The sequence below is a fragment of the Sceloporus occidentalis genome, unplaced genomic scaffold, assembly GCF_023333645.1.
Source record: "Sceloporus occidentalis isolate IW3139 unplaced genomic scaffold, rSceOcc1.0.p SCAF_4, whole genome shotgun sequence".
Classification (NCBI taxonomy): Eukaryota; Metazoa; Chordata; class Lepidosauria; order Squamata; family Phrynosomatidae; genus Sceloporus; species Sceloporus occidentalis.
The window spans coordinates 121721292-121738064 of NW_028316984.1; the positions used below are offsets into that span (position 1 = coordinate 121721292).

Consider the following 16773-nt stretch of genomic DNA (forward strand, 5'->3'; position numbering starts at 1 on the left):
TAGAATTGTAGAATCTCAGCAATGTATTGCTCATGACCAAGAACCATTTACAAAATGTGTGCAATACAGGTACAAAAACTGAAGCAGATAAAATATATTTAGAAATATGGAATCATACATTTGTAGAATTGGAAGGATCACAAGTCCATCTGATGGAATCCCCTCCCAATCCACACTTAAAAGATCTCTGAGATATAGCCATCCAACCTCTGTTTAAAAACTTTTGTGAAGGAGTCTTCACAATCTTCAGAGCTAGTCTGTTCCACTGTCAAACACCTCTTATCATAAAGTTCTTCCCAATAATTTTAATCCTTACCTGAAAATCAGATTTGCTCTGTCTGCTTGGTAGCTTTTTCAAGTATGTCAAAATGAGTATGATACTACCTCTCAGACTTTTTTTTCTCTTCTGAACATACCTACCTCTTTCAACTCATCCTCATATGTTCACAGACTCTTTACATCTTGCCCTCTTCTAAACAGGGAAGTCCTGGGTGGTCCTATATACCAATCAACCAAACCCTGTGCATTGCTTAAAGTAAATTACAGTCATTGATTGATTGTTGTTAGTAGTGTGTGGGGTTTTTTTTTTCTTTCTTTTAGGACAGTATTTCTCAAGCGTGCATATTGTTAATGAGGCATACTTTGGATAAGTTAACTTTTGAATAGATTATAGAAATTGGTCTAAATTTGGCTGTAAAATTGAGCACAGTATTCTGTAAATCACATTGTGTTATCTGTACATTGATGAATGCAGTATTTCTGATTCTGGAAATATTGTTGCTGCAAATTATTAACATTTTAAAGGCTCCTTTTTTGTTCATAATTAATATATGTTATTATGATTTTGATGTAGTATTTTAATTTTCTTTTTTAGTTGATGATTTTGAAGGAACAGAACAATCAGAAAAGAACACAGGCTGATGGAATGGCTGATATTAATCATGATCAGGAGAATACGCCTAGCACGAATGGAAAGGTAGGAATAAAATCTGTTCTTGTGAGGTGTATCATATATACTTGACTATAAGTTGAGAAATGTATGCCCCAAAATTGACCCTAAAATCCTTGGTCAACTTATATATGGGTCAGTACACTAATACTGCTTAGAAAGGTCCTGAAACAAGCACAGCGTATGATGCCCCACTCTTCATGCCTCGAGGTAGTTTGTGTGTGTTTGAAATCCAATCATGAACTGCCCCCCCCCATATAGCTCCACTTCTGTCCCTTCCTAATCCGATGTAAAAGCCTATTCTTCCCATCGAAGAAAACCCCCATTTAGCTCCACTTCTGTCCCTTCCTAATCTGATTTGAAAGTCTGCTCTTCCCATCAAAGAAACTCCCTTTTAGCTCCACTTCTATTCTTTCCCAATGCAATTTGAAAGTCTGCCCTTCCTGTTAAAGAAACACCTCATTTTGCTCCACTTCTGTCCCTTCCCAATCCAATGTTCAAACCTCTCCTCCAGCACAGGGAAGTGGTGTTAGGTGGTTGGGAGAAAGAGAAGGAGGGCGGGAAGTGGTGTTTCCCCCTTTCCATCCTTTGTTATAGCTCCCTAAGATTTATCCTTGACTTATCCATGGGTCATATCGAAATCTATGATTTTGACCCTGAAACCTTCCTTCAACTTTATACATGAGGTCGACTTGTACATGAGTATACTCATGTACAAGTCGACCTCATGTATAAAGTTGAAGGAAGGTTTCAGGGTCAAAATCATGGATTTTGAAAGTCTGGATTTTGAAAGTCATCATGGATTTTGAAAGTCATCACTTTGCAGAAGAAATCTGTACCTGAAATCCCGGTGATTTACATGCCTCCAGCACATTATTGCAAGAAAGTACCAAGTGAAAGAAGTTGTGTATTACATTGGATGTGTTATTTTATTGATTACCTGATGAAAATCTACTCATTCCCGGAGTACTTGAGTAGTAATAAATAGAATAATCTCAGTTTGGGAAGTTAGAGACTCACGTGAAGCTGAAACCTTCCCTCAAAAGTCATAATATGAAAAAGTATCTTATTAACTAGTCTACCATCCTCTTCCCAATAGAGATCTTCTAATGGCTCACTGAGTCATGATGAAGACCTTGCTAAAGTAATAGAACTTCAAGATGTCATAGACAAACAAACAAAGGAGCAAGCCCAAATGAAAGAAAGGATTACTGCCCTTTCTAACAGAGTAGCAGAACTGGAAGAAGATCTTGACACTGCTAGAAAAGATTTAATCAAATCTGAAGAAATGAATACGAAGTTGCAAAGAGATGTACGAGAGGTGAGAAACTATCATTTTTAAAAAAAATATCTAGTAATATCTTAAATTCAATGCCTTGAAATGTTTTTACCTCATGGAATAAATTGTTTGTTTGTGGTTTGATGAAAGGATTGAACTGTTCTGTTCCTAGGACATTTTCATCAACTGTTTTAATAAGCTTTCAAATATAACTTCAACTTCCCATCATAGTTGTTTATATTATAATTTAAAATGCAATTTGTTTGTTTTTTGGATTCTACGGTGGGTCCTTCTTGTCCGCAAGGGTTCTGTTACGGACCTCCTTGTGGATGGCAAAAACTGCAGGACATCAATTCCCCCAGTATTCAACAGTGGTTTAACAGTGCTCTACCAGGACTGCATGCATGTGCTGCCATTGAACTCAGTGGGGCTTGTCATTCGCGGATGCTGAAGTCCACAGATGGCAAGCCCACGGTTAGGGTGGGCACTGCACTTGCAATATAAATCTTGGTTGGAGCAATACATTACTTAGTACAGTCGGCCCTTCTTATACACAGATTTTTTATACACGGATTCAAGCATCCACGGTTTGAAAATGTTCAAAAAAAGTATAAATTTCAAATATCAAACCTTGATTTTCCATTTTTCATAAGGGATACCATTTTGCTACGTCATTATATTTAATGGGACTTGATCATACACAGATTTTGTTATCCACGGGAGGTCTTGTAACCAAAGCCCAGTGTATAACAAGGGCCCACTGTACTTACAGTATTAACCTGATAATTCTGTATTTCAAATATAGGCCCAGTACAGAGCACCCAAAAAGGGTGGTCTGCCGGCGCCCTGGTTTGCTCCGCGAGAAAGCCGCAGTGGACAAACTGCGCAGCTCTCTCGCGGAGCAAAAAGAACCTGTGAAAAGCGGGTTCTTTTTGCGGCGCCATAATGACACCACAGTGCGCCAATGGCGCACTCACAACATCATTATGGCGTCATGACGTGTGGACACTAGGCATCCGTCACGTCAAAATGACGGCACCCATCTGTACAGGGCGCCACCATTTTGACTCCCTCGTCACATACTAGGGTTGAGGCACGTGTGGGCGCAGCATCCTCGGCCAACCCCTAGCACGTGACGAGGGCGCCCCATAGGCCTGTCTGGACTGGGCCATAATTATTTTTATTACATTCACACTCAGACATATCAAAAATATAGTTATTAATTCTTTAAAGGAGGTCCTGGCACTCATTCTATAAAGTTGCCCCAATCCTTACTTTGGTATAGGCAAGGGATTCGCGGAGCTATTTGTTACTACTCAAGAGGACTAACTATTCCAGTAGAATTTCTTCATTAATTTATATTAATAGTTAACTTTTGTTAACTTTTATTTCATGTCATAGCCTCTTTGGACACTTTACTGAGTGTGAAATATCATATATTTGAAAATCAACAATTTTAATAAATCGTTGTGCAATTAGTAACATGCACTATGTAGAGTTATTATCACTATATAGAGATATTCTGAGCACCCTAGCCTACTGATTAAGAGTCATGTGGAGCTCCCTCTTTTCTAGAACATGAGTTGATGAACAGTGGAACTGTAGATAGAGCAGTGCTGTCAGAAAACTCTCAAGTGGTGAAGTCAGAAAACTGAGTGAGTCCAGTCAGAGATAGGCTAGAGCAGTGGTTCCCAACCTGTGGGTCGGGACCCCTTTGGGGGTCGAATGACCCTTTCATGGGGGTCGCCTAAGACCATTGGAAAACACCTATTTAATTATAGTTATGAAGTAGCAACAAAAATGATTTAATGGGTATGGGTCACCACAACATGAGGAACTGTATTAAAGGGTCACGGCATTAGGAAGGTTGGGAACCACTGGGCTAGAGCAATGCTTCTCAAGCTGTTCCAAATGGGGAATGGGCTGGATTTTTTTTTCTCATTGTGCTGGGGACTGGTGCTAGATTTGTGTTGCTTGTCTACAACAATTTCCTTCTTTCCTGAAAACTTGTGCAGACCAGCACTTTGAGTTACACTGGGCTAGAGCACATTCATATGTCTACTGTATGTCAGTGATAGTGGTAAAAATATTCTTTCATAGAGCAGCTTTTTCTGGTGGTCAGAGGCCTATTACATTCTGGCCTATGAAAAGAAAAGGATGGTTCAATAGCCTGTTATGACCACATTAACAACATTTTGTAGGTACAGTGGGCCCTTTACGCAGGGGATCTGTTATGGAACCCTCACCCGCGTAAGGCAAATTCCATGTATGCTGGTGCCCCATTAGAAATAATGGGGCTTGTGCCCGTGTTGTGGTTCGGCGTGGTGTGTGCACCATGGGCACGTGCCCCATTACTTCTTCCAGGGTGCTCCAGGGCTCTTTCCGGCACAGCTTTCAGTGTATGCTGAAAGCAGCATACGTTGTGCCTGCGCATGATGCAGGCGCACTGTAAGATTACTCTGGTCTGTCATGCATGCCAGCTTGGATGCCACAGTTGATATGAGCTTAGTTCATTTAGTTTTGATACCTGTCCAGTAATAATAATAATGCTTTCCTGTTTGTACTGCACAAAAAAGGAAGACTTCACCTTTCATGTGGTCTTCCGGGTCCCCCCGTGGATACCAAAATCTGCAGATGCTCAAGTCCCATAGTACTCAGTGGAGGAGCAGCCATGCGGCCACAGCACCATTGAGGATAATGGCACTTTGCTCCCTGCCCCCTCTGCAAGGCCAGCCTCCCTGCTCTCCCCATGGCAGGCAGCAGGGGGCTACCTTTTCTTCCTCCTCTTCCTCTTCCTCCCCATTGCTGTTTCCGTAGCTCTTCCTCCTTTTCCTCCTCCTTTTCCTTCCCCCTCCTCCTCTTACCCCACCTCCTCGTCCTTTCTCCCCCTTCTCTTACCCTGTCCTGTTGCTGCTGTCACTGCTCTTCCTCCTTATTTTCCTTCCTTCCTCCTCCTCCTCTTCACCCAGCCTCCATGGATGCTCAGATCCACGGATGGCAAGTCCACGGATACAGAGGGTGGATTGTACTTCAGTTCAGGTGCACTGACTGAATACAGGAAGCCACAGCCCTGAGTTTGCAAGACTTAAGGAGTTCAGTGGATGACTGGTGTTCTTGAAGGTCTCTCATTAGTAGAGTCACCATAGTCATAGTAAAAGTCAAAGGACATTAAAACATGATGGAGAAACCCTTTACACATTTTGGAAGTGTTTTGGAGGAAACCCTTTTTTTTTTACCCCTGAGGGCCACAAAAATGGCCGTACTTTACTCATCCTTATGTTAGAACAGCATTCACTGTTTCCGATCACAGTTCTGAGTGCTGGTTATGCTCTTTAAAGCCCTAGATAACTTGGAAATAGGCTGTGTAAAAAATTTCATTCTCTCATGGGCATCTTGCTGGGTTGGAAGTCCTTCCACCACAGGAGGCATATCGACTGGGCACATGGCTGTTTCCAGACTCTTGAACTTGCTTCTGAGGGAGGTTAAGTCTGCTTTTTTCTTGTTATGTCCCCTCTGTGACAGACAAAAACTTAAAAAAAATATCAGGATATAACTTTGTTTTGGTTTTTTTTTTTTTTAAAGTCTGAATCTTTTAGCTCTGGCTATGTTTTCCTCTGTTTTGTGTTTATTTTTCTTCTGTTTTAAATTATGATTTTCTTTTAGTCTCACTGAGTATCTTTTGTTTTGGAGAAAGGATATGATTTTTTTAAAAATAAAATATTACATGTGAAGTAAAGGAAAGTATGGTTATTGCAATTTATATTGTAAATGGATCTTGTGATTGCCCTGAAAGTTAGTTTACCAGACAATGTGCTCAACATATGCAACAAGGAAAAATGCATAGTATATTGGAACCATGTATTTTTAAAATTTTCTGGCAATTTTTATAACTTAGGCAATGGCTCAAAAGGAAGATATGGAAGAGCGAATCACAACCCTTGAAAAACGCTACCTCGCTGCACAACGTGAAGCTACATCTGTGCATGACCTCAATGATAAACTTGAAAATGAAATAGCTAATAAAGATTCATTACATCGACAGGTAGAAATGAATACTATGGCACTCCTTAAGCTATGCTAGCATTCTGTTTGTAGATGTAGCTCATCTCCAGCATTCACCAACATAAGAAAGAGCTTATGCCCTTTCTTAAGATCTTTTAATACAGAATATGAAGAAAATATTTTAATAAATAATCTGTTAAGCATGTTTGATATCAGAGGAATATCAAGTTCTATGCAGTTGGGCACCTAGCAGGTCAGTTTTACCTTAAGGGATGTGAATAACAGATTGTATTCAACAGCAGCTTGCATAATGTGCTTTTAATATAAGAATGCGTGAAGATTGCTTGCAAAACATCTTTTGGGTTTGGGGAACCCTTTAGTGATTGCTTGAGATACGCCTTGGCATACTACAGTGGAGAATGACAGCTTGCACTCCTGTAAATGGCATACAGTTTAGGCAGTTGATACAACTAGTTAATTTAGAAGTTTGGTTTATACCTAACCATGTCCTGAATAATGACTGACATACCATATCAGAAGACTTTGATAGACTGACTGAGAACAAGTGAAGAGTTTGTTTTTAGTTTTAGAATACACCTCTAATTTGCTGTGTCATTCCATCCTTTATTTTTGTTGTGTGTGTGCGCGTGTGTGCGTATGAACACACAGGCTACATTTTTGTAGAATATGATTTGGAGAAAATTATTAGAAAAATTATTTCCTGTATCTCTGTTTCAAACAAGAATAAGCATGTTAATGCATTACACATGTAAATAATCTGTTTATGTGACTAGAATTGTATGTGAGCTATGATCCATGTTATCTAGATACTATAATATCTTTTATATATTATTTCATACATTTGTTTCCTCACAAAATCATTCTCCTCAGCAGTGAAAAAAAGCTGTTGAAAGCAACATCTGGAATAATACCTACAGTAGTAGCAATAAGCAGAATTCTTTTATCTTTGCTTCTAGAGTGAAGATAAAAATAGGCAGTTACAAGAACGACTGGAACTAGCAGAACAAAAATTGCAGCAGACTCTGAGAAAAGCTGAAACTCTACCGGAAGTGGAGGCTGAACTAGCTCAGAGAGTTGCTGCACTTACTAAGGTCAGTTTACGCAGTACAGCTTATCTTCAGCTGAAAACATTAGCACTTAGTAATTAATTTCTTTCTCTTAGTAATTCATTTCTTCCTATGTTCCTGAATCTGTCTCTCCATGTCTTGTCAATAAAATGGCATGCCATAGTGCTGTGTATTTTTCCAGAGATCTAGATCTAAGGCAAAATTTTTTTTTAAAAAAATCCTAATTTTTAAAAGTTTGAGGGGAGGGGGTTGTTTGAGCAACTCTTTTGCCAGCTGTGGGTTTATAAATTATAAACCCATAGTTTATAAATTTTCAGTTCCTAGTTGAGTGAATTATATCCTCAAATAAAGTTACATCTAATATTTACAAATGGGTTCTTGGCTACCATTTTGTTTGTTTGTATATTTCCCCCCTCCTCACTGTTTATTATTTACTTTTGTAACCTAATTGTTCACCTTCTGGGGATTCTGAAGCGAAAGATGCTAATCTGTCAGAGCATACTTCCAAATTTAAGAAGACAGAACTTTCACAGAGGTTTCTAATCATTTGCTCGTTGCTGTTGCTAAGAAAAAGACATATTAAAATAATATGAGGAAGAAACAATCATGAATATATTTTTTCTTTATTGTAAGATGAGCAAATGCAAATTTTATTTGTTTCCTCAGTTTTTCATTTGCCACAAGTCACCAGAACAAGATGTCCTGGGATGAGAGATTAATTGCTCATTAAATATATGAATCCATCCACTGTTTTTCTGGAAACTGGCAATGACACATCTTGCAACATGTGAACGAAAACAGCAATCTGCATAAAGTATGATATATTCTTAGGTTTTAATTAACACTATGATTTTAAAATTACAGGCTGAAGAAAGACATGGTAACATTGAAGAACGATTGAGGCAGATGGAAGCACAATTGGAGGAGAAAAACCAGGAACTGCTGAGGGTATGTTAAGACAGGGATGCCCAGAGCCCCTCTGCTCTAGAACACATAGAAAGTTGATGAAATTTCAGATTAGTAGTGCAAAGTATTGCTTGCTGTTCCACAAAAAGTTTAATTGGTTATGGCCAAAAAGCAGAAAATGTCAGGTAGAAAAGTTGGCTTAGAAGTTATCAGTTGTTACAAATGTAAAGCATTTGAAAGGTACTAATTGGTAATTTAATGCTCTTTCTTACTGTTCCTCCCCCATCAACCTCAAAATCCAGGCTCGACAAAGAGAGAAAATGAATGAAGAGCATAATAAACGTTTATCTGATACTGTTGATAAACTTTTGTCAGAATCCAATGAAAGACTTCAGCTTCACCTTAAAGAAAGAATGGCAGCCCTGGAAGAGAAGGTAATTGTTAATATTATAATTATTGTTTGAAATGCAATGCAAGATTAAGTAATACACTTTCCAAAATTATTGATTTATATTTTAAAAGACACCCAGCTGCTAATGGTGAGACAGAGAACAAATGGAAGGACAATACAAATAGAACTGCTTTTTGTGTTAAATAAAAGTGTGTTTAGCCAACATATGAGAAATGTTGTAGCTTTCTGTCCCAGGTTCCATCACCCTCCTGTATGTGGACAGTGATGAATTTGAAGTGAAGAGCCATTTTAATCTTTGAAGGCTCTCCACATGAGCTGGAACTCTGGAAATTCAGGGTATGAACTGAGATGGAGTACATCCATGGTAAATGTTGTAGTTCAGACTCCATGTATGGGTTACAGAACCATGGTCAGAGAAGAGCAATTGTGTGTTCCCTTCTTCATGTATTGCGTAAACATGCTTGAATAGGAACTGAATAGTATTTATGTAAAACAGAGGATTGAGCTTGTCTGCTCAGCCTTCTGCTATCCTTAAACTTTTGGTTTTTGTTGCTATGTTTTCATGGTGTTTCATATTTTATTGTAAACCATTTTGGGATCAAATTATGAAGAGCACTCTACATCTTTAAATGAAATAGATAATTTAAAATACTGGAACTGTGTTTAAGAAAAATAGACAAAAAGGTTTGTAGAACCCATAATGGAAACAGTGGAATAAAGCAAGTGTGTGCATTTTAAAAGAATATAGGTGGTATTTATAATCTGTAGTAACTTTTCAAAATTAAGAATGTTGAAAACTGAAGTTCTGCTTGTTCAATATTAACACTTGTTTGAATGAATTCAATTTCAGAATGCACTTCTTCGTGAAGTTGAAAACACTAAGAAACAAATTGACGAACTTCAAAATGAAAAGGTATAACTTGAAAATAAGCCATATCACTTTGTTCCATAGGTCTTCTTTATTCATTCAGATGTGAGAAGAAATAACATCTTTTTTTGAAGTTCGTATAAATTAGCACTATCATTAAAATATACATGTTTTGAGCATATTCATCCTCTGCTGTGATGAACAACCAGAAAAAAACTTTTATCTTCTGTATATTCTGAACTTATTGTGCAAATGAAACTCACACCAACCGTGCCATAACACCCCAAAAACCATAAGTACACAAAAATCCTTCAGTGGATCCTTTTTGTTTTCAGATCAAATAATTCCCCAAAATTTGGTCTTTTTTGATTATTTAACACAAAGCTACTACTGTAGTTGTGTGTAGGGGATGGCATTTACATCCTGTGTTCAGCTCGTGTGGTGAACTGGATTTTCTTGAGAATGTGTACTTAGTACAAGCAGCTGAAGTGGGAATACTGTACAGTGCTCCCTTGCCTTATGTGGGGGATCTGTTCCGGACTCCCCTGCATAAGGCAAATACTGCGTATGCTTCAGCCCCGTTGAAAATAATGTGCATGTGGTGTGGTGCAGTGCACGCGCCATGGGCGCACATGCCATTGCTGGTTCCGTTGCGTGGTTTTCAGCATAAGCTGAAAGCTGCATATAGCGCGCCCGCGTATGACGCAGGCACACTGTAATAGTTGGGAAGCCTTGAATTAATAGACAGATCAAGAGTCCTTAGATGACAACAGTTAGGTTTTAAAACTTTCATCAGTGTGTTAGGCACTGGAATTCAGTTGTATTAATTTTATGAATCTTACAAATGTGTATGATTATGGAAATGTAATAACAACATTTATTTATTTGAATTTTTGTTGTCTTCCCCCCCCCCCCTTGTAGGATCAACTGGTACTCAGCATTGAATCAGTAAGGGCTGAAAATGATCAAATGAGGATTAGAGGCCCTTCTCTTCATCATAGGTATGGGTTATTAATGAAGACACTTCCGTTCTAAGTTACAAAGTAGTACTAGATTTATTATTTTCATTTTCTTCATCTAAATGATCAATGATTTCAAGTGCTAAGTATGTTGTTTGCTCTTGTTTCAGTCGGCCACATTTGGGTAGTGTGCCAGATTTTAGATTTCCACTGACACCTTCAGCTATAGCTGACAATCAGACAGATTCTTATAGCACCTCAGTTTTAAGGCGTCCACAAAAAGGACGGTTAGCAGCTCTGCGAGATGAACCTTCAAAGGTAGGATGGCACTAAAAATCACTCTTAAAATGTGCTATAAAACTCTTTCCCCCCCTCTCTTCATAAAACTGCATTCCATATATATACATTCCATATCTAGATGTAAGACGAGATCTGTAATAAAATTCAGGTTCGCTTTAGTTCTTGATTAGATCCAAGGCTTAATAATGTTACGAAGATCAGAAATACTAAATGCAAAATGATTTAAACCTTTTTGATTCCCCGGAGTCTCTAAGGTGATGTACAATTGATAAAAACACTTCAAAAACATTAAATAACTGGAAACCAATGGAAACAGTTCAAAGTCCTCTTTGAAAGTATTTCCATTATATATATATATATATATATATATGAGAGAAACTCTAGATGTTCCTCTCTATGCATATTTCAACTTATAAAGTAAACAATAATATTTATAACCAAAATATTTCTTTGTGAGCCTATTGATTGAAATGGGGTCTACTGTCAAAATAATGTGCATGACTCAGTCCTATGACTTCAGTCCCTATGTTGAAGTAAACTTTATTTACATCTCTTTCTGGATGGGAAATTGCACAAATCCTGACATCTAGCACTTGTTCGTGTCTTATGAATCTTGGCTTGATAATAGAATAAAGGGCAAGGATCTTTCATTGGATGTTCTACTTCACAGTGATTGGTTTAGCTGCATATGTGAGAGTGGGAAGCCATGGAGGAACAAATGCTCTTCAAGCATATGCGCATAGTTTATTCATAGCAAGCCAAGATTTTCCAAAATCGTGGTTTATCTCTCCATGTGAGTGGAGCCATAGTTTTTTGCAGCATGCATGGACTTATTTTAAAAAGCTATTTTCTGGGCATAAACATAAACAAGATTCTTTGGGAGGAAATTATTTCCAAAATGTGAAGTGGCATGTAATAGAATGACCTTTTGTTGTGCTTCTGTAACACTGATCATTCTAATATCTCAGTTTCTGATTATGTATGTATTATTCGAATAAATCAGGTTCTAGTGTATATGACATTGTAATGTTTACTGTTTTGATTTTACTGCATCTAAACAGTGCTGTCTTGATAGGTTACTACAACATCTAAATGAAGTTATATCGACTCGATCCTGTATATTTTTACTTAGTGATAAATCTGCAATTAAAATTCTGATCATGTGTGTTAAATAGGTTCAGACTCTCAATGAGCAAGATTGGGAACGTGCACAGCAAGCAAGTGTCTTGGCAAATGTTGCACAAGCATTTGAGAGTGATGCTGATATTTCTGATGGTGAAGATGACAGAGAAACGATATTCAGCTCAGTTGATATTTTGTCACCTAGTGGTCAGGCCGATGCCCAGACTTTAGCCATGATGCTTCAAGAACAGCTGGATGCGATCAACAAAGAAATTAGGTATATTTCATTTTTCATCAGTAACTTTCAGTTTTATATTGAGAGTTATTGTTTTAATTGGAGGCTAGTTTATTTAATAATTCTCTTAATTTGTGCAAGTTAGAATATACATGTCTTTAGTGTATGCAGCATTTTTCATTGTTGTTGTAGATAGAGTTGCTGCATTTTGTCAGTTTGCCAGAATTAGTCACTCAGTGTGATAATTTTTGGCCAGTGTAGTAGTGAGATTTTCTTAATTGGCTTGAGTTTTAACTTTTTGCTGTGTGAAGCACCGCTTCTGTGAACATAACTCTCCTGTGACCAGAAAGTATTTCAGTTCATAGAGCATAACATTTCGTTCCAGTGTTATGTCTGCTACAATTCTGCTTTCTGTGAGCATTTAAGACTTGGCCTAAAGACAAGTAGCAAATTAGCATTGTTGAAGAAGAGCTGGTAGAATTTTTTTTTATTTTGCTTGATTTTTAGTAGAATTGGCCCCACAGAGAGGGACTTCTTTATTTTTGTACTATGTTTGTGTCAGTACAGCAGCACAGTATGCATTCTAAGTATAGATCTAAATATGCAATTAATCACATACTCAGACTAAATTTATTACACATTAATCCTGCTAAATTCAGTTGAACAAATCATTTGCATGAATTTCTCTGAGGCTGATGGATGAATAATTTACTCCGCATTCATTGTGCCCAAAACAATGAGCCATGGAGATGTATACACTTAGTACAGTACCAAATAAATAGCAAGATGTGGGGGGGGGGGGGCAAGGTGGGCGATAACACAGAAAAATGTCAAATTTGTGCACTGCTTTAAAAAGTGATTGCTGCACATTGAAAGTTTAGTTTTAGATGTGTGTTTATGTGAAAGTTGCACTTAAAAAGTTGCCCTTGAAGGATACAGTGCTTTGCTCTTGCGTAGTAATTAGAACTGAATCAAAACAGAGAGGAGCACACGCTGCAGTTTTTTGGACAGCAGTAACTTTTCAGAATTGCTGGATTCTTTGTTTGGTAAATGGGACAATATGTATCCATGAATCCTTGACCACCACCTTTACTGGCTTAATAGTCTCCATTGTGATATTACATAGATTTGATTAGATGCATAACTTTATAACATTGTCATAGTGATCCTCCAGTTGTCATATTGTGATCCCCGGTTGGCTGGAACTGTCTATTAGCTAGTTCCAAGAAGAACAGCTAGGTTTTCAAAATCCTCATCAGGCAAAAGGGTCACTTTAGTCCCTTCAGAGTAGTATTTTATTGTGCTAGATGTACGAGACAGGGATTGTATGGTATTATCACCTGAGGAATTGTAAACCTGAGTTTCAGTTATTTGCCTTGTATATTTCCTTTCCCCACCCCGCCCAGAAGATGTGTTGAGTTATATTCATGTTGGTTACATTTTTGGCAAAGGAGGAGTCTGAAAGTGACATGAAACAAACATTCCACCACATCACAATATGAGGCTCTAGGTCTTTAGATATTATGGAGTACCCTCGGTTCTACTCCCACCAACACTCAACTCCATTTTTATTCCCTGCAGTACTCTAGAATTCCAATTACATTGTCATTAAAAATGATAAAGCATTCAATTGAATTCTTTTAATCTACCTGGAATAGCAGTTGCTGAAGCAGTAAATCAAAGGAAATTATATTTCCAATAGTAATACAGAAGGATGTAATTTTAATTAACCTTTATTAAGACATCTTGTGTTACCATTTTTGGTGGCAGGTGTGCTTGTGTAAATGAGTCACAGTCTTAATTCTTTAGGTTGATACAAGAAGAAAAGGAGAACACAGAACAGCGAGCAGAAGAAATTGAAAGCCGTGTTGGTAGTGGAAGTTTAGATAATCTTGGTCGATTTCGGTCAATGAGTTCTATTCCTCCTCCTTTCCCTGGTGGCTCCCTTTCTGGCACTTCTCCACCTGGCAGTGGGCGTTCTACGCCACGCCGAATGCCACATAGTCCTGCTCGAGAAGTAGACAGACTAGGCATCATGACACTAGTAAGTATCTTCTTTTTCTTCCCTATTCCTCATGGAAAAAGTCATATAATTACCTCTTGTTTTGTTACCCATTTTCCCTTCATCTTTTACTCTCTGTGTTTAGATGATCATATTTCACTTTTTAAAGCTCTGATATGTGCTAGCTTTTTCCTTGCTCACAGAGCCTCTCTGCTTCTCCTAATCATGGTTTGAACCAGGAAGCCTCTAGTTCCCAATTTTGTCAGAACCAAAGAGTTAAATTTACCAACTTTAGAACAAGCCACCTATTTCAAATCAGATTAATAACCTGTTTGGCAGTTTGTACCTATAGTTTTTTGTTTCAGAAGATATGAAAAACTAGCCTTAATTAGAATCTCCCCGGATGAAAAAGTTTGTACTGAGTGATTGCTGAGGCATGTTCTGACCCCACGAGAATTCCATCTTATTTTAAAGGATAAAAATCCCCATATCCATAGGAGTCTTTGCTAGTGTAGAATGAAGAGTATTCCACAGTACCCAAACATCTAGAGCTAGAAAACACATGGCATGACATATCATATGACAGAAAATATTTTCCTCTCCTTCTGAATGCCCCACCAATATACTAGAGCAGTGACACTGAAGCTGATGGTCCACGAACTGGTGCCAGTCCCTGAGAAATCTACTGATGGTCCATAGAGAGCTTCCAGGCAAGAAGAAAACCGTTCTAGCTAGAGGGCACAATATATTGCCAGTCTTTGGCACACTGGGGGGGGGGGACTATTCACAGTGCCCCACATCAGATAGTGTAACAGCCACTGCTCTAGAGTTAAGATGAAGATACGGGTGGCAGTGTGGAGGCAATGAATGGCAGTTGCTGTTGCATGAGCAGATATGCACTTACACAGTGTCGGATGGAACCTAAAGATGACATTAGCTCCTATATTTACTCTGGAGTTTAAAATAATGTGAATTAATTTAAGGCTCCCATTATGAAACAAAAGACTGACCTTTTCTTACTTAATCTGCATTCTGTCTACAATATACTCAGGTGAGAATGGTTGCTTATGTGGTAATAACAGTAGTAATGGTGGTGGTGGTGGTGGTGATGGTGGTAGTGTCATTGTTTCGGCAGAAGGATAGGGTATGCATTCAATACATCTAAAAATATTTTGCTTCTGTCCTTTGGTTTTCAGAAAAACTTAGCCTGCCTGTATAACAACACTTTTGTTTCACATGAAAATATTAAATATTTACAGAAATGCTTAGTTGGCATTAAGAATCAAAGGCTTTTTCAAAAATCTTGAGAAACATGATAGTGCATCAGCAACACGTGAATTGGCTTTTCATTCCTTATTCTTACAATCATAGTTAAGGAATTTCCTTTATTACATTTGTACTGGTCTCAAAAGCTGACCTCCAAAGTTGGTTACATTTTGAACAGTTCTGCAGAAAGAAAGCTACAAATAAAGTATGTAATGGCCATAAATGTGTACTGTATTTTCTGGCGTATAAGACTACTTTTTAACCCAGGAAAATCTTCTCAAAAGTTGAGGGTCGTCTTATACGCTGGGTGTTATATTATAGGGCAGGTACTGAAACTTCCAAGCTGGACTAGAGAATCTGCAGTCGCATATTGTGGGGGGAGCTAAAAAAGTCCGCGACCGCATCCCCACTGTATGCGGTGATCGTATGAAAGCAGCTACTGCTCTGATAGTCTTGGAGACAGGGAGCACTGGGCAGGCAGGGAGAGCTGACCAATCCAAGCAGGCTTTGTATATAACAAGGTTTCCTGCTAACTACCTGCATATCATAAGCATTTGAATTAAAATTACCATATTGAAATCAAATCTGATATTTTTTCAATTTTTATTTGGTGTTTGTTGGAAGAGGTGTATTCTTATACAGTGAGTACATCCCAAACTCTATATTTTAACTGGAAAAGTTGGGGGTCGTCTTATACGCCCAGTCGTCTTATACGCCGGAAAATATGGTATATATAAGAATGGAAAAGTATTCTGGCATAAGCAACAGTTTGCCTAACAGTTCCTCCATGTGTTTCTAGTTTTGAATCATCAACAAATCTGCTTTATCTTAACTTTTCTTCTTTGCATGCATCTGTCAGCCTAGTGACTTAAGGAAGCATCATAGAAAGGTAAATCTTCAGCGGTAAACATATGTTGAAATTGTACAGTAAAACTGCATTATTTATTTATATTTAAAACATTCTATAATCTTTTGGTCTTCTAGACCAGAAAGACTGCAATAGTAATGAAAGACAGTTTTCATCTCCACTGCTTTCTTACTCTTCACCCATCCCAGTGTGTTCTTTCCAAGATAGCACATCCACATTGAAAAGCAGAGATAGAAACAGACCTATATATGACAATAGACTATCCATTTGAAGTGTGACCTCTAGTTTTCCAGTTCAAGAGCTATGTGTGCTGAGAATCTGGCAGTAGTATTTCCCTGTATCCAGTTCCTCTTTGTGCTCTTCCTCTTGATCTCCCTGCAGTAAATGGTACAGGTACAAGACCAGGTAGTGGCCCTGTCCTGTGCTCTCTCCCATGAGGCTACTTTGGTCTCGAGCAATGGGGCAGCCAGGGGCTGCTCCCTCAATGATAAATATTTCAGACATATTTTTATGTGCA

General features: G+C 38.2%; 1 protein-coding gene across 9 annotated transcripts in view; it reads left to right on the plus strand.

Annotated features, from left to right (window-relative positions):
• Positions 1 to 16773, plus strand: part of PPFIA1 (PPFI scaffold protein A1) — an 82885-nt gene that overhangs the window by 38674 nt on the left and 27438 nt on the right. For 5 of the 9 annotated variants that reach the window (XM_089521390.1, XM_089521386.1, XM_089521387.1 and 2 more), the window contains exons 6-17: positions 875 to 976; positions 2049 to 2270; positions 6124 to 6270; positions 7208 to 7342; positions 8183 to 8266; positions 8527 to 8658; positions 9487 to 9549; positions 10426 to 10505; positions 10634 to 10781; positions 11939 to 12162; positions 13930 to 14164; positions 16248 to 16277. In XM_089521390.1, the coding sequence (XP_089377516.1) occupies positions 875 to 976; positions 2049 to 2270; positions 6124 to 6270; positions 7208 to 7342; positions 8183 to 8266; positions 8527 to 8658; positions 9487 to 9549; positions 10426 to 10505; positions 10634 to 10781; positions 11939 to 12162; positions 13930 to 14164; positions 16248 to 16277 (1602 nt within the window). The remainder of the gene's footprint in view (positions 1 to 874; positions 977 to 2048; positions 2271 to 6123; positions 6271 to 7207; positions 7343 to 8182; positions 8267 to 8526; positions 8659 to 9486; positions 9550 to 10425; positions 10506 to 10633; positions 10782 to 11938; positions 12163 to 13929; positions 14165 to 16247; positions 16278 to 16773) is intronic. The other 4 variants (XM_089521395.1, XM_089521389.1, XM_089521391.1 and 1 more) reach the window with 1 other exon arrangement.